The 26232-nt window shown below is 42.5% G+C and overlaps 1 protein-coding gene across 2 annotated transcripts in view; it reads right to left on the bottom strand.

Annotated features, from left to right (window-relative positions):
* ccdc88c (coiled-coil and HOOK domain protein 88C) overlaps positions 1-24030 on the bottom strand; it is a 46432-nt gene extending 22402 nt beyond the window's left edge. For both annotated transcript variants that reach the window (XM_086127278.1, XM_086127280.1), the window contains exons 1-20: positions 23446-24030; positions 22406-22518; positions 18396-18504; positions 10253-10322; positions 9482-9540; positions 8717-8800; positions 8315-8458; positions 6499-6719; positions 6348-6429; positions 5750-5908; positions 5402-5548; positions 4536-4686; positions 4277-4458; positions 3731-3868; positions 3275-3559; positions 2395-3192; positions 1996-2123; positions 1758-1899; positions 1001-1150; positions 195-356 (exon numbers count right to left, since the gene is read on the bottom strand). In XM_086127278.1, coding sequence (XP_085983404.1) covers positions 195-356; positions 1001-1150; positions 1758-1899; positions 1996-2123; positions 2395-3192; positions 3275-3559; positions 3731-3868; positions 4277-4458; positions 4536-4686; positions 5402-5548; positions 5750-5908; positions 6348-6429; positions 6499-6719; positions 8315-8458; positions 8717-8800; positions 9482-9540; positions 10253-10322; positions 18396-18504; positions 22406-22518; positions 23446-23505 — 3384 coding nt within the window. In that variant the 5' untranslated portion in view covers positions 23506-24030. The remainder of the gene's footprint in view (positions 1-194; positions 357-1000; positions 1151-1757; positions 1900-1995; positions 2124-2394; positions 3193-3274; positions 3560-3730; positions 3869-4276; positions 4459-4535; positions 4687-5401; positions 5549-5749; positions 5909-6347; positions 6430-6498; positions 6720-8314; positions 8459-8716; positions 8801-9481; positions 9541-10252; positions 10323-18395; positions 18505-22405; positions 22519-23445) is intronic.
* Positions 24031-26232: the final 2202 nt, after the last annotated feature.

Here is a 26232-nt window from a genome sequence, read left to right as displayed (position 1 = left end):
GCAGCATCCTCTGTAGCAGTTCATTGATTTCATAAATGCAACATACAACAGTTTAATTCATACAGACAGGAAAAAAATAGAGAGGGAGAGGGAAGGAGAGAGTTCCTCTGGTATGAAACAAAGTAAAACAACATGCCGAAAACATGATTGTGAACAAAATGATTGCCTGAGGTGTTTCAGAATGATCTGTGTACCTGAAGTTGTGCTGTCTGAGTATGCAGAGCTGAATTCTGCTCCTGCAGCACTGTGGTGTGTCGCTGCAGTGTCGCCATTTGGTTGTTGAGTGAACTGTTTTGGTTCTCAAGTTGTTTAAGCTGATCCTTCAACAAACTGCTCTGAGTCTGCAGTGAGGCATTCTAGGGAAAATACGGACACTGTTAATAATGACAAGAGGCAAGAACTACTCAGAAAATATGCATATGGTGACCCTGACTGAATTACAAAACAGTGATGTATTTATAGGAAACTGGATGACATGAATTCATCCATCCATCCATTTTCCGAACCGCTTAATCCTCACTAGGGTCGCGGGGGTGCTGGAGCCTATCCCAGCTGTCTTCGGGCAGTAGGTGGGGGACACCCTGAATCGGTTGCCAGCCAATCGCAGGGCACACAGAGACGAACAACCATCCACGCCCACACTCACACCTAGGGACAATTTAGAGCATCCAATCAGCCTGCTATGCATGTTTTTGGAATGTGGGAGGAAACCGGAGTACCCGGAGAAAACCCACGCAGGCCCGGGGAGAACATGCAAACTCCACACAGGGAGGCCGGAGCTGGAATTGAACCCGGTACCTCTGCACTGTGAAGTCGACGTGCTAACCACTGGACTACCGGGCCGCCCTGACATGAATTCATATATTTGAAAATCAAACTAAATTTCATTTCTGAGCAATGGGGTGAATGTTAACAAGCATCAATGACATTGTATCAATTAGACAAACCAGTGACACACCCGCACACACTCAATTGTCTGCAACCCCCCACCGAAACTTACATTCTTCTCGATCTCAATGAGATGATCTTTGATACGGAGAAGCTCAGCAGTTGCTGAGCCGCCCCGCCCGTCTCCTCCTGAGAACTCAGGGGGGTTGTGGTTTTCTTCTCTCTCCCGTTGCTCACGGAAGGTAGACACTTTCTCAAGTGCCTGAATCAAAATGAAAATAAAACAAATTCCCGTGGGTCTCTCTCTATTTTTACACAGATGTCTCTTACTCATTCCGAATTTAGTTGTGCATGCTTATATGTGTTTCTGCGTCGACAGATTTAATTCTGAATTGAAAACATACAGGAAGTGTACAGCACAGGGGCGATAGCGAGCCTGACATCTACATGCAATTGCTGTTGCTTCTTTGCTGCTTATTGGCAATACATTACACCATGCAAATTTACTTCATGTGCAAACAACTGAATTGGAGAAGACTTTCTTAGAAATTGAAGCTACAGCTTCATCAAGAAATGGCGAAATAAATAATAGGGGAGTCTCTTGACACCGCATTTTCTCCATGTGTTACAGTTTAGGAAAGGCAAGGTACTCCTTTTCTTGGGTGTTTAAATACCGGACGTCAGAACAGGTGCTAATAACTGGAAGTTAACTACTAAGTGCAGTCTTTCCCGGTGTGTACTTCACCACCTTCACGTTAAGTTTCTAAACATATTTGGCAAAACAACAGCTGAAATACGATTCACTTGCCCAATAATTCGAAACTACTGGCATCAAGCGAATGCTCGGCTGTGTTTTTATTTTCACTCACAGTAGCTAGCTCATTCTGTAGTGTGGCGTTGCGTGTGTTGCTCTCTTCGAGTTTCTTCTCCAGATTGGAGATTTTGCCCTCTTTAATCTTCATTGCCTGTTGAACCGTTTCCTCCAGTCGGGATTCAAGCAGCTTGTACTTGCTGACGCACACAAGCACGAGTCAACGTCAACATTTTTACAGCAAGGCTTCTCGGTACTCCAACAAAGTGACTGTATGTGGTGTGATTTCAAGCTACCTATCTTCCAGCATGTGCTCCTGCTGTAGTAGTCTTTCTCGGTTGAGTCCGACCTTCTCCAGTTCTTCATTGAGTCTTTCCAACTCGACGCTGTGCTGCTGGACTCTCAATTTCTCGGACACCAACTCCTACACGCAACGCTCTTTGTTACGCTTACTGCAGTTAATTACAAACCTATGTACACCCGCATGTGCCGTTCTACTGTGCAGTATTTTGTATTTGTATTTTGTTGATCTAATTCTTCCTTTCATAACTTTGCTGCTGTGAATTGGGAATTTCTCTATTGCGAGACTAAGAAAGGTTTTCTTATTCTTATTCTTATATAATGTGAGTAGCTCACACCACATAAAGTCCTCGATATCTACCCCCCCAAAAAAAAACCAACGATGTCACTCTTACCTCTCGAAGTGTAACCAACGTTCTCTTGTCAATGGTGGCCTGTTTGTGCAGCTCCTTGTTCTCCCTCTCCAACTCTTTGCCCTTGAGCGCCACCTCCTTAAGCAAATTCACTTCCTTTCTCATATCTACGCCGTCCTTCTCCGCCAGAGCCAACTGACGAGCCTTCTCTTCCAGCTCTGCCTCCTTACCTTCCAGGAGCATTCTGTTCCTCCAACTCTCTTTTTCCAGGTGCTTCCTTCCCTTCTCAGACTGTTCCAGGTCCACCAGCATCTTCCGTCTCTCCTTGTCCCCTTCCTCTCTCCTCCTCTGCTCCTGACTCAGATCTTCTATTTCCTTTCTCAGCTCTTCCTGCCTACGCAATGCTTCCCGCTCCTCCCTCTCCATTTGTTCCCGCTCCTCTTTCAACTTCTCCATCTCACCCTCTAAGCGATGCTTCTCTTGATTTAGTGTGGCAACATTGACTTCCAGCCTCTCTGCTCTCTTCCTCTCGCCGTGTAACTCCACTCCAACCTCCTCCGATCTCCTCTGCAGTTCTTGCAACTCTTTCTGCACCTCCTTGTAGTCCTCCTGTTGTTTTGTGAGGAGAGAGGCTGAGGAGCGCAGATTTTCCACAGAGCAGCGGAGGTCCAAGTTTTCCTTTGTCAGGAGGCTATTTTCTGCTTCCTGTCTCTCCAGTCGCTGAAGCCCTTGTCGAGCCTCCTCGGCTTCCCGTTTCAGTCTGTGCACGTCCTGCTCCAGGGAGGACACCTGCTTCTCAAGAAACTCTGACCTCTCGCTGCAAGCACGCAGAGATGTCACCTGGAGACCCAAACGTCCAAGTCGATCACTTTGTTTTTGCCCCCCTTCAGGAATCATATCATCGATAAAGGTAATGGCTTACCTCTCTGTTAAGAGCATCCCTGTTTCTCTCAGTCTTGGCCATCTCCCTCTCGACTTCACTGCATCTTTCTGCCCTCTCCCTCAGCCTCTCTGCCTCTTCTTTGGAAAGCATGAGTTGAGTTTCCAGACTTGCTAACCGGGCACTGGTATCAGTAATGCCTTGGTGTAGGTGGCGATTCTCTGCTTCCACCTCGCGGACCCTTGTTTCACTGTGAGACTGCGCCCGCTCCCGAAGCGACACCATAGCATCAAAAAGATGCTGCTTCTCACTCTCCAATTCTGAAATCTTGTTAAACGGGAGAAATAGAGCAGGAAGGTCTTAAGCAAGGCACAAGATCTCTTTCTGTTGTACTTTGTGTTTACTGAAGCTTGATCTGTCTTGGCTTTTCATCACATCATGACGGACTGAACTTCTCTGGTGTACAACTGAGCTTCTGACGGTGTTGCTGGAATTTACCTGTCGGTCTTTGTCTGCTCTTAGAGCGTGCATTTCTCTTTCCAGATTTTGCTTCTCCTTCAACAATTCCTCCCCAAGTGACTCCATGTCTTGATTGGTCAGTTTCTCCTGGTCCAGCAAGCCCTGGAGACGCTCCAACTGAGAGAGACCCAAATTTAGTCATGTAAAAGCTAAATGAAAAAAAAAAAAAAGCTTACAGACAACCCATTATATAATTAGACAAACAAAATCCAGAATCAAAATTAAAACAGAGGGAGACAAGACAAGGGCTTCAGATGATCTGCTTTGCTCCCTTTCAATCCCCCTATTCTGCAGTACTCTTTAGTGGTTCTCATTTCATATAAGGTAGGCTACTTTTTAACAAGGTTTTTAAGTTTTACATCCAATTCTGGGTGCGCCTGCTTAGCAGAGAAGCATCCACAAGCCTGTTTTTGCACATGCAAACTTGAGGGCTCCACAGGGTTCCACTGTCCAGGCTTGACTGTATTTCTTTCTACGGACGGCTTAAATGGCTTACATTTTAAAAACTTTTTTTTTTTATTCTACCTTGGTACTGAGACCCTGGTTATCCCTGTCCAGCTCTTGGGTATGGAGTTGCTTCTCTTGCAGCTGGTGATTCTCCTCTTTTAGTCTTTCAATCGAGGTTTGCAGCTCCCTGTTCTCTTTCTCCAGTTTCAAAACTCGACTGGAGACACACTCGTTGAGCTCATGGACAAACGATTTCCGGGCTGCAGCACACCGAAAATTGAGAAGTCAGGTTCGGTGGAAAACAGTAATGGAAAATGTGTAGGTACCGCTATCTTACTTTCCGAGATAGAATTGTCTTGGTTTTTGGTTAGCTGTTCCAGTTCCCATCCCAGATGAGCTGATTCGTTCATACTCTGTTTCTGTCCAATCTCCAGAAGCATGTTCTCCTCCAACAGCTCCTCGAGCCGACGGCGCTCATTGTCCCTCTCCTGCAAAGACCACAGACAAACATTTGTGTCTTGGAGCAAATTCAACATACGAGAATACCAATTTGCATGACCACTTATACATTCCCAAAAGAGCATGAGCTGAACGTGGCTCCGAAATTCTCAGCAGATTATGCAATTCATCAGCATTTTGTTGCAGGTCAGTGTACTGCGCATGCATATAAATATCACTTTATAAAACATTTTGCCAACTTACATATTTAGTTTTTGCCTTCTATCCATCCATCCTTCCATTTTCTGGTTGGATGGATGGAGCCTATCCCAGGTGTCTTTGGGCAGTTGGCGGGGGACACCCTGAAATGCTTGCCAGCGAATCGAAGGGCACACATATACAAACAACCATTCGCGCTCACAATCACACCAAGGGACACTTTAGTGTGTTCAATTAACCTCGGGTGCATGTTTTTACATGGAGAAAACCCAGGCAGGCACAGGGAGAACTCCACACAGGAAGGCCGGGAACTGGAATCAAACCCTGAACCCTCTGCACTGTGAGGCAGACGTGATAACCAGTCGCGCACCGTACCGCCGCATTAGGTTGCTTGTTACCAAATTAAATACGTTTTTGTCTCCAAATGGATAACTGTGCTACACAGTGAGCAACTGTGTACGATGCACAATTGTAACATTCCACTTTTATTTGTCCTTAACAGTGTATTAAGACAAGCAAGTTGTATGTGACATAATGACACCATACCATTTCCAAGTCACGTATTTTAGCTCGTAGTAGCAGGTTGTCCTTCTCCATAGCGTGAACTTTCTCACAGCGCCCCCTGGAGACTGATAGTTGCTCCTCCAGCAAAACTTTAGTCTCCATAAGAGTCAGGTTGTCTTCACGAAGCTCCTAAAATCCACACATATTAAGTATAGATGGCGTGTGAGTCCCTCTTGCTACATATGAGCTCTGGGTCTTGAGATGAAGAATCCATAGTTTTTCGGTGATACAAAATATGAAATTACAACGCTACATACAGTAGATATAACAATAAAGAATGAATCGTCAAAATTGATTCATAAATGTGAGTACCATAGAAGATGTGTTTACCTCCACTCTGTTCTTGTAGAAGTGAACGTCATTGAGCTTCTCTTTACACCGAGTCAACTCGGTATCGAGTCGGTCCACCCGGGCCGCTTTCTCCCTCAAAGAGTCAACCTCATCCCGATACAGTCGTACAGAGCGAGCCTCACAAGACAGTGACTGATTCTGAACCACACACAGAAACATGAATACATACATGCTTTCTCTGTGGCTTCCGTGGACAATTATCTTGCGAGGCGTAATTTTTTTTTTCTTTCTCCTTGTCACTTTGAGCCATTCGTTTGAGCCAACTAGTCAGATGACGTAAAGGTTGTAATTCTCAGGTGTCATATTATCGAATCTGAGCAAGGCTAGGTATCACCGTCAAATAGTTTCTATGCACAATATACACCTGGGAGACAGTTTTGGTGAGACTAAACGTGGAAATCATTTTGTGTTCAATTTGGGTTGTTAACTGTGTTAAAAATGATGAGTTCTAGGAGGCCATCTTATCCCAATGAACATGACATATTCCTGACATGAATGCAACATCATACACACGCAAATTACCGTATTTGATGATGATGAAGCACACAGTGCAGGGATTAACGCACGTGAAGCTAACCTCTTGTTTAAGTCGCTGAAGCTCCTGATCTAGATGCTCCACCTCATGTTTGGAATCCATCAACTGCTCAGTCTTCTCTTCCCTGCACACAGAATTTTACAATTATCTTGTGCCTACTGCATGGTGAGCTTAAAAGCCTCAGTCGACTCACAACTCTTGTCTATATCTGCGAAGCTTGGCCTTCGTGTCCGCGAGCTCGACAGATATATGCTGCTTCTCTTCTTTGGTAAGGCTGGCCACAGCCAAGGCTGATCCTTTGTTATTCACTATCACACCTCCTGAAGTATTCACTTGCCCTGGGTTACCTATTGATCTTTCTTGGGGATGCAGGCTGGATAAGTAGTCCCTCTCCTGGGTAAGATCCACAATGACCTAAAAGGGGTGACATCAATTCTCAATATATCATCTATATAAATAAAAATATACATTCCGTATTTTGCGCACTATGATGCACACCTAAATTCAATTGCGTCATTCAAAAATGCATTCAATTTTCTCTAAAGCTTACAGTACGCCCTATAATCCGATGCACCTTCTATTTGGTGTTACAGTCTCTTTATAATCCCCGTTGAGTTGTTTCCTTGTTTGTGTTACTATGCCATCTAGTGGTGATTATTAGCAGGAACCAATTGTAACCTAAAAGGGTTCTGCCCGACACCAATTGACATGTGCATTCGCCAACCCACACTTCAACATACAACGACTTCGTTAGTATCTGCGCAGCCATTATGAAATGACGATGATACCACAAGCATAGTTAACTACTGACTTAACTAGCCCCTTGTGGATGTGAACGCTCGAGGGCAATTGTCTTCATAATTTTGTCCTTCATTATTCGTTTTTTCATGCCATTTGTATTTATGTTTCATGTCCATGTTTGTGACCAGTTCTCATTGTGACATCTGCAGCGGTTGTGAAGGCTTTATAACAGTGTTTTTCAAACTGTTTTGAGCCAAGGCACACGTCTTTCATTGAAAAAAATCTCGCGGCACACCACTAGCTGAAAATGTGAAAAACCCCCACTTATTTTAACAATTAACATGTTACATTGTTACTATAACCGTTTTTAACATTCAAGAAAGACGCCATAACGGCTTGAATTGGAATCAAATGAACACAAAGAAAAAAATATTTGATAATCTTTCATATTTATTGTTTCACTGTCGTCCTGCATTTGTGCAGCACAGATTCGCTTGTCTCTAGTGGTCGAAACACAAGGCAATTGGCTAGCTGTTGCTGCTCCCTAGCGGTATGGGAGGGTACGACACGATTACTTTCTGGGCAATAGACCGCACAGGCATACAAATTGGATATTTTCCTGCGGCACACCTAGCAATGTCTGGCGGCACACCAGTGTGCCGCGGCACAGGGTGTGAAAAACAGTGCTCTATATAAATAAAGCTGTATTGTATTGTACTCCCTTTAGCGTAGCACCATCTCGTGGATGCCTAGCGAAACCGCAGCCACTATTGTATGCGCTTTATAATGCAATGCGCCCTACACGGTATATGAAAACAGTTTGAAAATAGGCCATTCATTCAAGGTGCGCTTTAAAATCCGAGGTGCCTTATAATGCAGAAAATACGGTAATGTAGCAAAATGTTCATTTCTCAATAAATGTATATGTGTTTTCATACGTTCGGAATATTTCCTGCATGTCTGACACTCAATTGTGATCAAACCTTTAAGGTGACAGTGAAAAAGCTTTAAAAATAGTGCTAACCAGTGCATTAGCAGCCCATGCTTTTGGCCTGCTAGTTAGGGCACTTGACTCTTAAGTCGGGGGACGGTGGTCGTGTGGGTTCGAGTCTCGGTTTGCATCAGATGACCACCGTCACACCTGATCGAATGTGCTTCAGCTTCGAAGTCAAGTTCATAGGACAACTATTTCATGAGATGTCTGCAATAGAAATTGTTCAATGTGTTTTATTCATAATTCTTTTTTTTTTTGTGGCTGTTATTGTTACCTCACTGGCCTTGTCTCTCTGTGCTATCAGTTGCTGTAGAGACATAGCCATGCTGCGTGACAATGGTTCAAGCTCTTCCTGTGCTAGCCCTGCTCCTTCCTCTAGCCATGAAAGGTCAAGTACATTCTGCTGGTTGTGGGTCACCTGCAAATACAGACAGATACACACTTTTACTTTTCACTTGTTATACGACTGTTGTAGTCAGCAGTGTGACACTGCACCGAACTGCACTGAGATCTTTTTTCTGATATTTCACCATTCCGAATTAGCTCAATAAGGAAAACCAAAATAATAGGATACAATTCATCAATCAAATAACCAAGTGCACGTAATGGTCTACAACCTAAAGTCCAGGATAGTCATCATGTTCATCGTTGAACATATATACTGTTCTTTACTGACCTCCTGGATGTGAGAGACGATGGCAGCTTGGGTCTCAATGTCCAGCAGTTTGATCCTTTCGATCATCTCCTCCTTACGCTCACACTAATGATGAACACACACTTCAATCGTTAGAAATATACATTTTTGCAAGTTGTTTTTATATTCCGCTATCGAAAACGGAAACTACGGGAAATATATTGTACATGTAAAATTTGTGGCTGTTTATTTAGCTGTTGCTAAGAGCATTTCATCATGTCAGCATTTGTACATGGCCCAAGAAACCCTTTCCTGTCTTCCTGTTCACCGCCTCCGCGCAACCTTCCTTTTTCCTAAAAACAGTCAGAATAGACCAGGTAGGAAGGAGACGAGATATCGGGGAAAAAAATAGAGGGACAGGGAGTGAAGTTTGGAAGGACGGTAATAAAGGGAATAACAAAACAACTGCGGAGAATGAGAAGTTTAGCGTTTAAGTGGGCGCAGAGTCAAGGCGACGGTCTAACTTCTGCATTAGGATGTTGCTAAGAGTAAAAGTAAAAAAAAAAAAAATGTTATTTGATCAACATTTTCATGAGACTTCAGCGCAGCAAAGTATTTAATCCCACAGTGATAGTCTCACTGTGTATCGTATTAGCAGTATGAGCAATCAGCTTTGCTCAGACATGAAAAACTAAACAGACACAAATACTCTTCTTGGGAGAGACTGGTTGTCTGGGCGTGTGTGTGTGTGTGTGTGTGTGTGTGCGCACGCGCATGCATGCACGCATATGTGTGTGTACGGGTTACCTGGACAGCACAGCCAAGTATCAACAGTAAAATTCTTTTCAGCTCCTCCATGCTCTTTGCTAAAAGGTGGACAACACAACGTTTTACTTTTTCACAGTTCAGTTTTGAGCAAAGTAGCTTTTTGTGGGACGTGAAAACAAAAGGTCTTTCCTCACTCATAACACTTTTTGAATGTTTTTTTTTCACTGGACTTTTAACTCCACTCGGCTTCCTGTGTGAAAACTCCATACAGGAAGGGTGGAGCTGGAATAGAACCCTGCACCTCTGCACTGTGGGGCCGACGTCCAAAACAGTTGTCCACCATGCCACGCCCTCCCTCTCTCTTTCTCTCTCTCACATAGCTTCATGATGTTTTACTCAAGAAATACAGTTAAAGTGCATGCTGAACTGAATCCATCCGTACATCCATTTTTGAACTGCTTGCTTATCCTCTCATTTCAACTGTACCGCTTGGTGGAACACTTCAATGAAATATCAACATTTGAAAATTCAATGTCAAACACAACTGGGCGAATGATGAGTGTGACTACGTTTATCGTTTATATGCAGTCAATGTTTGTGGTTTCTGAAAACATTTGGAATAACCCATTTGCATGGGCGAGCAGAAAGATTTACTGCTGGATAAATTGGAATAAATTGTAATCCCGGGGGTCTTTTGTCATTGCCTTGCGCAACCACACTTCTTAGCAATATCCCGGTTATGAAACTGTTATTGACTGAATGTAAACATAGTCTGTATAAGTGATGAGAGTGAGCGTGTGCGCGCGTTACCTGATAAGGGATCCCTGGCAATGGAGAGAATGTTTGGAAGAGGCATCACTATTAACTGCTGAAGGGTATCCTGTAACAGAGGAGGTTTGTTAAAGCAATAAAAACTGAAATTGAGTGCCACACCTAAACAAAAGGACGTATGCACACATTTCAACATGTATTTAGTTCAGGTTGACATCCTGAAGCCTAAATGAACATTAATTTTATCATACAACTCATTCCTATGAAGAAACATTCAAATTCAGAAAACATGCTCAGCTCGGCCTGAAAATGCATTTAATGAAGTGAGGAAAATATATACTGTACATATTTTTTTTTAACAACCGTCTGTAAGCGGTTTTGTGAACAAAATTGGAACAGAATGCTGACAATGTTGTGTGTTTTGGGACAAGGGAAGTCGCTGTCATCAGGGAAAGGTTATCTTGGAATAGAGCACGCACACACGCACACACACACAAACTTTCTTCATTGAAAAATTCAGAGGTGCAACAGTGCAAGTCTGGTAGCAAAAAGAAACAATTATTGTTAAAAAAAAAAATACATTGGATGATAAGAGTTATTTTGATGTTAAAAAAAATAAAAATTATCTGATCAGCATCAACTTACACGACTGCTCCAACGGAGACAAAGTGCAGTGAATGCTCAGAAGTAGTACAATACTTGCAGGTCCAATTTCACTGTCCCAAAGACTAGGGGGTAATTTGATCATCAAATCCCTCGTTCTCGGTGTAAATAAAATATGTGAGCTGCTTACCAGCTGGTCTTGGAAGTTGAGAAAGAATTTAAACACAAAGATGTTGACTTCCAACAAGCACAGCCTCAATTAACATGGACTGTAACAGTCCCCACCTGACATTTATGATGTTAACCGCAAAATAAGTCAGGTGACCATTTAATGGATTATCATTCAAAAAAAGTGGAAATGAAACCAAACACCGCCAGAAGCAATTCATTGAAAAGTATGATGAAGGTGGATTGTGATCAACAGAAACACAACTTCTAAATATACTTTGAATTTTATTAAATTCTGGAAAGCTATACAGTGGTCCCTCGTTTATCCCGGGTGTTACGTTCCAAAAATAACCCGTCAAAGGGGAAATCTGTGAAGCAAGCAACCTTTTTTTCAATTACTGTACTGTTTTAAGGCTGTAAATCACATCATTAACATTTTCTCACATTTCCCTCTTGTTTAAGCACACTCAAAGTTCAAACCTTTGCAAAAAAAATATGTATACAGTATCATCATCATTATCATCATTATTACTATTGTTCATCTTATTTATACCGCAACAAAAGTCAAACCTTGTTTTAACCCTCCTATTGTGTTGTGGGTCAAATTGGCCCGTTTAGAAAATCTAGGGATGATAAAAGGATTAAAACTTAAAAATAATGATGACAATTGTTTTGACATACATGAGGAAACGTAAGCAATTAGTAATTATCTCTCGCACATATTTCACGCTTCTTCTGAAACATCCCTTTTCGTCCTGACAGAAAGACATGGCACGGAGGAAATGAATACGAATTGGTCAACGGCACCTTTGCCAATCAGGACGCGGAAGACAATGTGGCTTTGCTCACTGTAAAATCCAGAATGTCGAATTACAGGAAGTCATTGAGGACACAATGTAGGTTTTAGGCTGTAAAAAACAGCATGCAAGATTGCACTTGGGAAAAAAATGCCAAAAGGTGAATCGGGGGACCACTGAAAAATGCAAAAACTATTCATCTAATTTGGAGAGCAATCGTAATATTTACTTGAGATATCAAGTGGGCAGCACGGTGGTCGATTATTAGCACGTCCCCCTCAGGGTGCAGAGGTGCATGGTTCGATTCTGGCTCAGGCCTTCCTGTGTGGTGTTTGCATGTTCTCCCAGTGGCTGCGTGGGTTTTCTCTGAGTACTCCCATATTCCAAAAACATGCCTGGCAGGTTAATGGGAGACTCTAAAATTTAGAGTCTAAATTGTCCCTCGGTGTGAGCGTGAATGGTTGTTCGTCTAAGTGTGCCCTGTGATAGGCTGGCAACCATTTCAGGGTGTACCCCGCCTACTGCCCAAAGACGGCTGGGATAGGCTCCAGCACACCCGCGACCCTTGTGAGGATAAAGCCGTTCAGATTATGGATAGATGGAGATCTCAAGTATCATGTACATAGTTACAAACACACAACATCTGAATGCAATCCAAATCATTTACTGGATTGTTCATGAAACAAAATATCGATTCATCATTCTGATGCATTTGTATTTTCCAGTTTTACACAAATGAGGCAAAAACAACGCAATTTAGAGAAATGTGATAATTCTAGAAGGAGTTCGTATTCTGCAATTCTGGCTCACATGCATTGATGATGTCGTGTAGCAAAAATCACATTGGACATATAACACTTCAAATTGACAGGAGGTCAATATATGATGTAACAATGACCTATTTAAACACACGCACACACACACACACGCACATGCACACGCACACTCACAGAATCCTAATCCATGCACCACTAACACTCAGATTTATATCTAATCTGAGATCAATAGAAGGGTAGCAAGTACCGGAGGATACGATGTTAACAAAACCGCAAATACTTTGGACAACATTCTCCATCATTTATGTGGGGTACATGCAAGCTGTTTGTTTTGAAACAACATGAGTTGTATTAATTGAAAAAGTCATATAAATTATAAATGCAACTATCTGCAGTTCATCTTGCTCAGCGTGAGCAAAATTGGATTTACAGTATTTGCAGTCAAGTTAAACGCAATATGAGAAAGACGTGTAAAAATGTCATCCAAACAAAGACACTGTAGAAGGAGCCATCAAAAGGACAGCGGAAGCTCAATTTAACAGGGGGGCAAGGGGTCATTTGTTTGAGCTGATTTACATTGAAAGACTTTTTTGATAGCCTAAATCCAATTATAATTACAGTATTGTAATCAAATGTTTTAAAAAAAAGTTTGAAACGAACTGAAAAGTTTTAAAATTTCTCCAAATTTGCGTTGGTGCTTGGGGGCGCAAAAACCATTGGCAAGTATTACCGTAGACCACATTGACAGCGGTGGCTGCTCAGTCTGTGAAAACACAAAAATATTCAAAGAACTGCAGGCCTCACTGATTAGCTTCAGTTCAGGTCAGTGTACATAACTCAACTTTAAAGCCTGGATCACACTGTGAGCTTGAACGAAAAATTTACATTCGCAAACACTTGCAAATCTTCTCTGCTCAATGGGATGTAGATTTAAGAAATACTCTGGACAAAAATGGCCTCCATGGGAGAGTTCCAAGGCAAAAACCACTGTTGACAAGTATACAATAAAATAAAGGGTTGTCTCATTTAGCAAGAAACAATGTTATGATTCAGAAGAATTTGGGATCATTATTTTTATCACCTTATGTAAAAGAAAAAAACCCCAGATTAATTAAACAATGAGTTCTGCTTTTGACCAGAAATTATTTCGGGTGATTACACCTCTGAATAGCTCCCCTCCAAAAATTCAGGTTTTGGGGTGGCCAAGTCAAAATGCAGACTTCAATCCAATTGAGATGCTGCAGTATGACCTTAAATGGGCAGTACATTCTCAAAAACCTTCTAAGGGCAAAGTTAAACAATTCTATGAAGAAGAGTGAGTCAAAATTCTTCCATGGCAAATGCGTGACTTCAGTTCATGCTGCCATGGTTGCTAACCTTTTACCAGCTATTATTTTTCACACAGGCCAAAATACAGTAGGTTGACTTTTTCCCCCTTAAATACAATCATCCTTTCGAAAGAGCATTCTATAGTTACTTGGGTGAACTTTGTGAGATACAAAATTTACATTGATGACGTGAAAGATACAAGATAAATCAAGGGAGGTGGAAAATACTTTTTTCACAGCACTATGTAAAGTAGGCCAGAGGATCTGGAGTTCAAAACATCCCATAGACACAGCCCTTTGTTGCAGTTTCCAGAGTAACCGAGGAGGGTGAAGGTAGAAGCATGACGCAACCCTTAAATTTATTAGGGCTGGGGAGCAGCACTGGTGAATCGTGAGAATCAAAGTTGCACCAGCTCCTCGATACTATGACCCCACCGGTATACTCAACTGCAAAGATGCAATTCTACAATATTCCAGGTGACATTAAAAGGTTGGAAGTAGTGTTGTCAAACGATTAAAATATTTGATCGTGATTAAATGTATATAAATGTTGTGGTTAACTCATAATTAATCACAATTAATCACACATTTTTATCCCCCCCCACCCCCCGCCCCCATTTTAATGCTCTCATCAACATTGAATAGTGCATCAATTTTCTTTGTGCAAAATACAGGCAACAATTTCAATTTTACATTAATATTTTTCACTTTTCACGACTGCAAAACACACATATAACTTTCTTTGGTCTTGTCAGTGGAACCATCTGGCAACTTTTTAAAAGCAAACTTTCCAGTCATAAGCTCTTGAGTATCCATTTTCGGTGTCTACCGTTGCCATTCGCTCAAACCGTGGCTGACGAAACAGACATGCGCGTGGACATGTGTGGTGCGCTTGTTGTTTTGTTTCCGGTTTATTTTAGACAAACGTAACATCCTGTGTGATGTGGGTGATGCTGCATTAATCTCACGATAAAAAAATGTAATACCGTTAAAATTGATTGAAATGAATGCCCATAATAACGCGTTAAATTGGCAGCACTAGTTGGAAGCAAATGACATCAACACCAAAGACTTGGACGAGGCAATGTTAGATTTGTTTTGGAATGAGTGTGAATGTGACCGGTGTGTTAGTCAGATGGTCATTTGAAGCACTGTGGAAACGAGTCTTGAGAGTTGGTGATATCTTGTTACAGGGCTTGACACAAAAGAGAACAGGGAGAGGTGGGAGACACTCACTTTCATTCAAGCACACATGCATTCATGTACACAGAGCTTAACACTGCAACGGGTGTTGGCTTCTTCCTAACCGGGATGGCATAACAGCCACTCTCCAGCCACTGGTTCGAGCTGAGTTTCTGCGCTGTCGACCCATGTAAAAATTCCGAGAAGCATACAGTGTTTCAGAAACGTGTGCATATGGTCGGGTATGTGTGCGCACGTATTGTCAAAGCTGAGCATTTGACTACAGAGATCACTCACCCACTTAAGCCCAGACTGTCCAAAATGACCCAATTTAAAAGTGTGTGTGCAGACTGTACAGATAGTTCAGACAGAAGCACCGACTATAATCGGTGGTCCAACGATGAAGGGTGGGAAAAATATCGATTCATCGATGTGTTGCAATACTTCCCTTCGCAAGTCAGTATCAATTCAGCAAGTCCTCTGAATCAATCGACCTCAGGGACACATGTGTGTTGTATGGATGGGAGCGCTGCACAACAAAACCAAAACAACAACAACATGGCGCCAAAAGCCAGCTGCTGCAGCCTGAAGCTAGCACCTTCTATTTCTGACGTTTTGGGTCCTTTTGGATTGCCCAGTACATTTGCTTGCCAACTACATCCAAGCACTGTTTACGCATAGAAGGAGCTTCAACAATACGTGTCGTGGAAAAGTAGCCATTTAAGAAGTTGGTGCAGACACTCGAAACATCCTACGCATTACCCACACGAAAACATAAACCCTAACCCTTCCCGTGTGGAATTTGCATGTTCTTCCCGTGCCTGCGTGGGTTTTCTCCGTGTACTCCGTTTTCCTCCCACATTCCAAAAACATGCATGACAGGCTGATGGAACACTCAAAATTGTCCCTAGGTGTTAGTGTGAGCGCAGATGGTTGTTTGTCGATGTGTGCCCTGCGATAGGCTGGCAACCGGTTCAGGGTGTTGTCCCCCGCCTACTGCCCGAAGACGACTGGGATAGGCTCCGGCACGCCCGCGACCCTCGTGAGGATAAAGCGGTTCAGATAATGGATGGATATTGTGCACGTTTTCATTTTTAACAAATCACAGCTCACCTGCTTTCTGGATTTGAGCCGTGATTGGTCATTACCTACGCTCTTAGGCACTGTGATGTCATTTTCAATCGACAGCCATTGGTAAAATGGCTGCCCCTGAAATGGATACAAACCGGTGGGTTCATATTCCACAAACAAAATAATAATCACAACGCCGTGTTTAGACTAGTGAGGGCGTAGGGAAAATGATTGTAAATATAATTTTTGACTTGACTTCTCTTTTAATTACTTGTAACTGTGGCACCATTAATTTGCGAGGAGGACTAATTCGACAGCGGATTTTTATGCCTTCCATCGGCTGCCTTTGCATTTATTCTGTAGCATGAAAAAAAAAGTATCTGACACCGATACTTTGTATACTTTAGGTCAGGGGGGGAGGGAACTCCGGTTCCTTGAGAGCCGTATCCTTCTTGTTTCCGATCTCTCTATTTCAGCACACCTGATTCAAACGATCAGCTCATCAGCAAGCTCTTTCGAAGCCTGAAATGATCAAGATCAATTGAATCAGGTGTGTTGGAGGAGGGAAAGCTTGTAAAACAGGCAGGATATGGCTGTTGGGGAACTGGAGTTCCCTACCCCTGTTGTAGGTAATTGCCCATCGCTACCTTTCGGAGCATTAACATCGATATCGAATCAAAATCTGTCAAATCGCAAACCTGAAAAATCAATACAGAACTGAATTACAGCCTAAAATAATCTAAATCGAATCGCGAGGTTCTCAACTATGACAGTCCTGTCAAACCCTATTCACTGAATTCTGACAGATCCAATGCATAACGGCACGTTTGATAAAAAGCGGCGCACTTTTTATTTTTATCTACATAGAGCACGAGTCGGTAAATTTTAACTTGGTGCTGACACAGTGACTCCACCTTGTGCAGTAAGCAATCTAAGTGAACTTTGAGATTGTGTCACTCTAGTCAAGGGCTGTGTGTTTGTTTGGTGGGCAGGTGGGGTGGAGCTTAGAGGTGGGACAGTTAGTGGATAGTCTTTGTATAAAAGTGCACAGAACAATACTTGAGCATTTGAGACCAACCTGGCTCTGGTGGAAGTAAAAAAACAATGTCATCACAGCACCGTTCAAACACGAGACATTGCATGTCAAGTCTATGTTTCCAGGTAAACACTAAAATGCAGTTCACACGCTGGTGTGGTTTAGAGCCCTCCCCTGGCTATTCTTTTGTTTTTCAGAAATCTCCTTAAAAAGGTTGATTTACATTTTTATTTTGGCAAATTAGGAAGTATGGATGGATAATCATACCTTTTATGTGACCACCTGTTAAAAGACTTAAAAACAACTTTGAGATCAAAAATAGAAATATAACACAGAATGATATGTAGTTGTGTGGTCTTGCCAAGCCTCAAGTTGAGACAATTGTAGCTCGTCATTCAGTGTCCTTTGAGGAGATAGATACAGAAGCTGAAGGAGGAGTTTATATGTCCCAAAAGTGCAGTGCGGCTGACCGTGACTGGCTACTTTGTTCTAAATCATGTTTGACTTTGACACAAAAAGTGCAAACATTTGTGGCAAAGTCGTGGACGCTGTGCTGGCCTCGCTTGATCCAACTATGGAGGTTTTGTGAAAAAGCTGGTTTATGTTACATCGCTTGCTCAACATGGAGACAGGCGAACGGTATTGCCGCCGTCATCATAGAACTAAACTTTTTTTTTTTAATTCAAGACAATACATAATATGTAGTGTGCTTTCCGAAAACACTGGTCTCTTTCTGGAACGCCGGTTTGCAAGGGTTTTAAATCCTTCTGGACTCAGGTGTAGTACACAGTGGGTTACGCCTTTCTTAAAAGTACTTCAAATTTGGATTTTGACATGGCGTATCTTGAAAAGCTATGTTGTAACTGTAGCATCGGGCCTTTCCGCAAACGTAGAAACACCATCACAAAAACACACAAAAACTTGAATGACCCATGTTGTACAAGCAATAAATAATAAATTGATTGGACAGAACACAAAATAGCACTGAGGAAAAAAGTGTACCGGTACATGTAGGTATTGTTATACAAGAATGGGTACCCCAGCAGGGGCATGTTCAGAAGGTATTTGTCAATCAAAGCTGAGGAGACACTTCAGATGACATACAAACAAATGAAACCCACAAACAAACACTGGGATGATTTGTCCGAACACAAACACAATAGCTTCCTGGTTTGTTGGATCATGAAGATTGCGTCAAGGGTCCTTTGTGAGTATGCATACCTGGTAGTAGGTCCTGATGTGTCTCGTGAGAAGGGTCAAATTGTGAAGGCGAAGCGACACATCATTGTTCACATTCTTGTTCAGCCTCTGGTTGTTTGGACCGGGGTCACTATGGAGACAAAAACGCACGCCAAAGAGGCTTTAGATTTACGTCGTTTACGCCTGTTTAAGACAAGGATCAATAAAAATAAGTCCCTTTGTTCAGAATGGGGATTTAGGGTCTTCCATGTCACCGTGTGCCAGTCTCATTTGCATATGAACTGTGTGTGTGCGTGTGTATGCGTGAGCATGAAAGGTTGGCAACATTGCTTGACCGAGCCTTCGGGGACATGAATCAGAAGAGTTCAGTTCTACACTTATGGTTTCAACAAGGGTGTCAAAAGAAATGGGGGGGAAAATGTCTTGATACCCTAGATTGGAGAACTGATTAAATCTACAGTGCCTGGCGAAAGTATTCCCCCCCCCCCCCTGAACTTTTTCCACATTTCAGGTTTCAAAAATCAAGATATAAAAGTGGAATTTTTTTTCGATCAACAGCAAGTGTATACACACACACCTCTCTCTCTCTCTCGTCATTGCAATGACTTTTTTTTTCAGTGTGTGTCATTGCAGTAGACCACTATCAGCCATCTGTTGGAGGTGGGGCTCACCTGCCAGCGCCACTTGGCACACAACATGCGATGGAGGGGAAGGAGGGAAGGCGGCAACATCCGTCATGCACAGGTTGCAAATCGAATTGAATGGAGGGAAACACCGTTGCCGGCTGCTGCGTATGAGTAACTGCGCAGCAATTTTTTTTTTCCCTTCCCACTCCGGGTGTACCCCCCAAGTCCAGTGTCCGGTCCGCGCCTCACACTGGAGCACAGCTCATTAATACTGGGGGATATGCAACCTTAAAAGGCGTCTCGCGATGAAACTGATCAGGACAACGGTAAAAGGGGTCTCGCGATGCCACTGATCAGGACCGAACTGACAGGAAAACACAATGTCACTGCTGGATTTACTTCAAGCTTTACAATGAAGGGTATTTAGTGTCTTTTTCTGCTGAAGTATCATTTGCCCTCGTAAAGGTAATACTACTAGTATTACTTCTACTTTTGGGGAGCTTCAATCTCCTCACGCCACGGTCATGTCTGTCTTCATTGTTTTAAAAAACGTTATAATAATGCTATGGGCGGCCCGGTAGTCCAGTGGTTAGCACGTCGGCTTCACAGTGCAGAGGTACCGGGTTCGATTCCAGCTCCGGCCTCCCTGTGTGGAGTTTGCATGTTCTCCCCGGGCCTGCGTGGGTTTTCTCCGGGTACTCCGGTTTCCTCCCACATTCCAAAAACATGCATGGCAGGCTGATTGGACGCTCTAAATTGTCCCTAGGTGTGAGTGTGGGCGTGGATGGTTGTTCGTCTCTGTGTGCCCTGCGATTGGCTGGCAACTGATTCAGGGTGTCCCCCTGCCTACTGCCCGGAGACGGCTGGGATAGGCTCCAGCACCCCCCGCGACCCTAGTGAGGATCAAGCGGTTCGGAAAATGGATGGATGGGTTATAATAATGCTATTGTTCTCCACACATTGAATGCCCTCGGCTGGCTAGCCCCCCCCCGCCCTTGGGGAGGATTTAGGTTTTCTACAGTATAGATGAGAAAGTGGGTTAAACAGGAGGAGCGTGAGCGGTATTAAAGCAGAGAGAGAGAGAGAGAGCGAGAGAGACTCCTACTAGCAAGCTTGTTGAAAAGACGTCAAAACAAGACTGTATGAAGCAAATTTACCCATCAAGTCATGCAAAAAGAAAGACAAAAAAACGATTGCTGCCAGTTTGTCCCGGTAGTACAAAGCATCACATTGTTGACTATACGTTACTAGCACATTAAACACCAAACGAGCAGATGAGAGAAAACAAAAAGGCTGTTCATTATTCCATACAGAGCTCAGTGTTTTAATTGCCAAACACATGTGTGAACTTATATGAGCATATTAAAGCAAGCTGACCAAATATAGCATGCTGTTTTCTCTTTTTTTTTTTCAAGGTGCTCTAACGTTTTTGGGACAAGAACAGCAGCAGCTCTCTTAAAATCCAAATTGAACTTCACTAATTTTGTACATGGCACCATCCATGCTCACACTGCCACTTTACCCACAAACACAGCTTTCCCCGGGGTGCAGAACACTGAGCGCACAATGGAGTCTGACGCTAACGTAACACAAAAACTGCTTTGCTATGTTTTTGTTATAGTGTTCATAGTGGTTGAAATATACAAGACTAAATATACATTCATACATTCATTAATATCTCCAGTAGTAATTTCAGTCAAGAGTTTGGCAGTGAGGTTTTGTGTGGGCGTGTGCGCATGCGCATCCATGCGCGTTGTCGTGTGGAACGGGACATAGTGGTCCCTGACCTTTTTTCTGTCACGGACTGGTTCATGCTATGACATTTTCTGATCTGGCAACGATACATTACATTCCTACCATGGTGATCACATAAAATCGGGGAATATCTGCTCCACTACATAACTTTTTTTTTTTTAATAAGACCGACACCGCACCGGTGGTTGAGGACCAATGCAGTTGGGGACCTGTGCCAGAATAGAGCTTTATGCTCCTGGTCCTGATGTACACTTTTTGGTACAAATACTGTTTTGTACAACAGTACTTGTTTAGTCCATGTAATTACTTTAACTATACAGAGAGTGCGCAAAAGCTTTTCATAGTGGAAAAATACTTTGTTGAATTAAATTCAAATTGCACCTATTCTACAGTACCAAGCAACCATGGGTGACTTTAGTTCAAAGAAGACATCTGGCAGTGATGCTCAGAATTTGAAACGAGCTCGTCAGGATGTGGTTACAGAAACTCACTCATATAGATGCACGCAGGATACCATTCATGCACTCTTTCCTGTCCACACAGACCAAAGTATTTGTCAAAGTATTTGAGTATTTGTCAACTGAATCATGACAGTGAGACTCACTAAGGGCCCTATTTTTCATTCCCAGCGAAAGTCCAGCGAAAAAAGCAGGGTCATGGATGGAGTTTTCTTTCTTTTGCTATTTTTGCACAGGTAGAATTGCGTGTGACAGAGCGTTTGCACTTTTGTGCCCCGTTGTGGGATGGAACAAGCCGAGTCCCGGACCAATCGAAGCGCACTCACTTCATTTCCGTTAAAATCAGGGCAGCCAAAGCAAATGCAATTTGACATTGAGGAAACAGTAATAGACTCACAAGAGTCCATGCCTGACATTGGCACCTAAACTGCAAGATTTCCCCTTGCAAATGATAAGTCGGCCAAGTATATTAGGTGAGCAATTGGAGACCGCCTTGCACCTGCACAACTGTGCATGCACGTGTGACCATGCCCTCCCTCCCCAACAGTAACCGCGGTGCTATTAAAATACTTTAAATATTAAATAAGATGATAATGATTCTAATTTGTTCAATGAATTGATTTCTACAATGATTCAGAGGGGTTGTCCCACGCCCTTTGTCATATTTATACAATACAATCCAGCTTTATTTATACAGCACTGTCACAATAGCTGCAGCTGAAACAAAGCGCTTTATGGAAGGAACATTTGAATGAAATCCGGTGACATCCACCACACACGTCCGCTGAGTGCCGAATCTGTGTTGATCAAATACACCAAAATTGCATTATGTCACCTGTGCAGCACAAAAGTCTAAAATTGGGTCTACATTTTGTAATCGGGGTGAGGCAGGAACGCCCAGTGAGGCAGAGCGCTTCTACCAAATTCACAAACACACTGAACTAGACAATTGGCCCAGCACGAAAATGACGATGTGGCTTTTCTTACACCAAGCACAGACTACTTTCAATTACCAAATTGTTGGATGAGTCGGGAACGAGGCAAATCTGTGTGCCAGACGCCAAGAGAGGCACAAAACTGTCCCAAACATCCTAGACTAGACTCGTGCTGGCACGAAAATGAAGCTATGCCCGTTTTCAAACCAGGCACATGGGTGCCACTCGACTAAAATCGGGCCTGAAACTTTACCTACATTTGTGTCATGATCTTGTGCAGGAAGACGCCATCCACAAGTTCGACGAACATGTTGACACGCTCCTCTGAACCCGCATTGTCACATGATCCCAGTGGACCCAATGTCCGTACCTAAAGACACACAATATGGGGTCAAAAAACATCAGAAAAAAACCCCGTCAGATCCCACTTAGAGTTTTTGAGCTTTTGAACTGCTAGATATGTTTCTGGACATTAAGAAGCTGCACCAGAGCCATTTTAGTTGTCTGCATTTTAGTTGCAATGGGGAGAAAATTATGGATATTTCAAACAAAAATCATTGCGGAGTCATAGAGACCCCATTAGAAACGTTTTTTTTTTTTTACACGTTTCATTCCATGTTGCATTATTATAACACCTGAATTTCACAGCCTGCTGAACTGCTGGTATTTGTCCACTATTCACGTCATGACTTTTCTGCTGTCTGACCCTATTTACATTTGTCTGAGGAAAAAAAAACACCTTCTGATTGACCAGAAAAGGTTAACAGGATGTATGCCACGGGTAGACAGGAAGTACCGAAGGGTTATTAACCTGCAGCCCGGTTTGATTTGATGACCTCTTGCAGAAATCATTTTAGTGTGCTTCATGACTAAAATGCGTTTGCTTTCCACTCAAAACCTGACATTTGAATCTGTGTCACTTGTTCAATGATCAGTCTGGTGTTCTGGTAGCAAGTTAGGACCAAATAAAACGAGTACTGTAGACATCTGTGAAGTTTACTAAAGATGGCTGTTTGTTGACATTATTAAAACCTGATCGAACCAGAGACGTGTTGATCCTGAGGTTCCCCACATTCTTAAGTTCGGAAAACACTGCGATTAATTTTCTTGTATTTGAATGCGCACTTTGTCCGCTATTAATATTCCCGTTTTAATAATTGTATTTTCTAACATGTTTAAAAGTCTTCTTTTTTTCTTTAGTAATGCTTGTAATCAGATGCTATGAGTTGATCAAGCATCTCGAGTATCATACTATCATCAGTACTCATCTAGAGGCAAACATGGCTCTCCCACTCACCCACAACACGAGGGGCGACTCCAAGAAGGCTGCCAACAGCTCGGAAAGAGTCCCATCCATGGTGCCTGGGCCTGGATCCCTGTTGATCAGTCAGTCGAAGCTGGCGGCAGGTCTCCACGCTGGACAGAACAAAGCCGCCGCGAGGCATTCACCTCCCCCGGATGAGCTTTCTCTCACACACTATTGTTTCGCGGTGTCCCAGTTCCCTCGACGCATGGTTAAATATTCCAAAACGCGCCGAACTCGTTCAAAGCCGTTCAGCATAGTTCAAAGGGGTGCTGCAAGCATTTAGAGTGTTTGAAGTGGTCAAATACAGTTTTTTCCACGTTTTCGGCAAAACACTTGATGTAATCCAAACTTCGACAGGACAGTTGCTCGCGTTGTCAAGTATAGAACACTCGGCCGTAAAGCAGCAAAAGAAATTGAGTCAAACGGATGAAGGCAAGAAAGACATTCAATGTGTAATAAACACGCACACAACAATACTCCTAACGTGTCAACTTTGTTGTTTCCGTTTTTTTCCCCAAATTGAAGTTATTTCCACACCCCATCCACACGCTTCACAAATTATGCACTTCCAAACCGACTGGCGAGTGGGTGGCACCCACCGAAATGTGATTGACGACTATTTTGTCCAATCCCATACTAAAAATCTATCGACTCCGCCTTTTAGGACGAATTAACCAATTATTATTCCGTAATTCAGGAGCGTTTCCCTTTTGGAATGACGTCGGCGCCAACAAAACCAAACAATTCGGGGGAGTGTTTCTTGGGAACGTTTGTATTTTTATTACTCGTTGTAAATAGTCGTATCTACTGCATGCATACACTGTAAAACTTTTGTCTTTTTTTTACCCCAAATTTATGAAATGTTCCAATAACGTTTGTCACGTTGTTTCAAACTAATTTAATGGAAATCGCAAAGAGCACCACAGTCAGTGACAGTTAGGTGCACTTGGAGGAGGAGCCAAAGCCACCTCTTTTTCCAACCCCCCAGGCCTCCCCATACCAACGGTAAACATTTCATGTCTTTGATTTTTCTGCTATTTTCACATGAACGCAGTATTCTTAGAGCCTTTGATACTCGGCCACACGTTTTTTAAATATACTAACTGCATATTTATAGAATAAATGTACAACTGATCTGAATCTAAGCTTATGTAAAGAACACTCAATTCTTATCGCAAACTTTAATGAAAATAATTGATTTCACACGACAGCAAGCAAAAAAAAACTGCAGAAAAGTAATTGTTTAATCATACGATCCACATTCATGGTTTCATGAAAAAAAGTGCACACATATAACAATCTTTCCTCCACACTCATAATACAAGCAGGAGCAAAACTGAGAAAAAAACCATACAATTGCGAAGAATGAAGACACCGTTATGTCATTGTGCTTTTAGATATGATTTGCCATTGATTGTAGAATGCAAAATGGCGTCTGTGACAATCGATCACTGTGATTGATTGTTAGCTTTCAAATCAGTGCATGAGATTGAAGTAGACAACACAACATAAAAAGCAACTTCACAGCAAAGAAAATGGCATGATCTATAAAATAAAGATCACCAAAATGTTGATTTTTACTTCCTATTGCGCCCGCTTGATTACTAGTGTGATGGGCATTGTACTGGATATGTCTGAATTTTATTTCATGAAACCCTGACTGTGGATCCGACGATAAAGAATGATGGCATCATGCACAGCCTTGCCTAATTGGCTACCCCTCACTGAGGGGTTGTGTGTAACCCTGGCAACCCCCCACTGTGATAATTCTGGCTAAACCACTGGGTATACTTGTTTGCGTTCCGAGCAGTGTGAGTGGTGATCTTTTCCTTTCATATGTTCCCTGTGATTGACTAGTGACAAATTCTGTTCCTGCAACCCAAACAGGATAAACAGAGCATGGATGGTAAACAGAATAATGTTTAGTCTCCATGGGGAGGCAATAAAATATTAACTATGTCATGTGGATTTGTATCTTAAAAATGCCCTACATATTGGACATGGCAAAGGATCAATATAAACAATATAATTTGATATAACAACATAATCCTTCGCCTGAAAATCACCCACTTGAACATATTTCTCGTAATTCCTTGAATTTTTTTTTTATTCGTTCTCCGAGCACAACAGTGACTAAAGTTAACGTTACTTCATCAGAAACAACTCCAAGAAAAATACTGTACTTGGCCAAACGTGAAAAGTGTTTGAGTACGTGGGCTTCCGTGGGAGCTGGTGACTTCTTTCGTACGTCTGACAAGGAGAGCAGGATGGAACGTGTTCGCACAAGCCGTAATTCTTGCAGTTCGTTGGACAGCAGCGTTGTCAAGTGGAGAGTTAATGTTACTACAAGACAGTTATTTTGGGAGAGCGAGGAGGGACAAACTTGGACACCCATCATCCATCCATTCTCTCAAATGCAGATAAAGTGTCTTGCAAAAGTATCTCCTCCTTGGACTTTTTTTGCCACATTTCAGGCTTCAAACATCAAGATAAAAAAAAAGATTTTGTGTGTAAAGAATCAACATCAAGTGATACACAGATGTAAGATGTAATGAAATTCATACGATATTTCAACCTTTTATTTGAAATAAATAAGTGTACTTTATTCATTTCAGGATGTGCAATATTATTCAGCCCTTTTCCTGTCAGAGCGGCCAACTCTCTAAGCAAGATACACCCTGAACTGGTTGCCAGTGTCATGGGAATTTGACATTTAACAGTGTCATACGTACTTAACTGTTAACTTGTATCACCTGATCATGCTATCTGTAAATGCTG

Source organism: Hippocampus guttulatus, chromosome 13, assembly GCF_054856545.1.
Source record: "Hippocampus guttulatus isolate MCC_2025c chromosome 13, RoL_Hgut_1.0, whole genome shotgun sequence".
NCBI lineage: Eukaryota > Metazoa > Chordata > Actinopteri > Syngnathiformes > Syngnathidae > Hippocampus > Hippocampus guttulatus.
The sequence above is the reverse complement of the archived record's forward strand: the minus strand, read 5'-3'. Positions and strand labels throughout refer to the sequence as shown.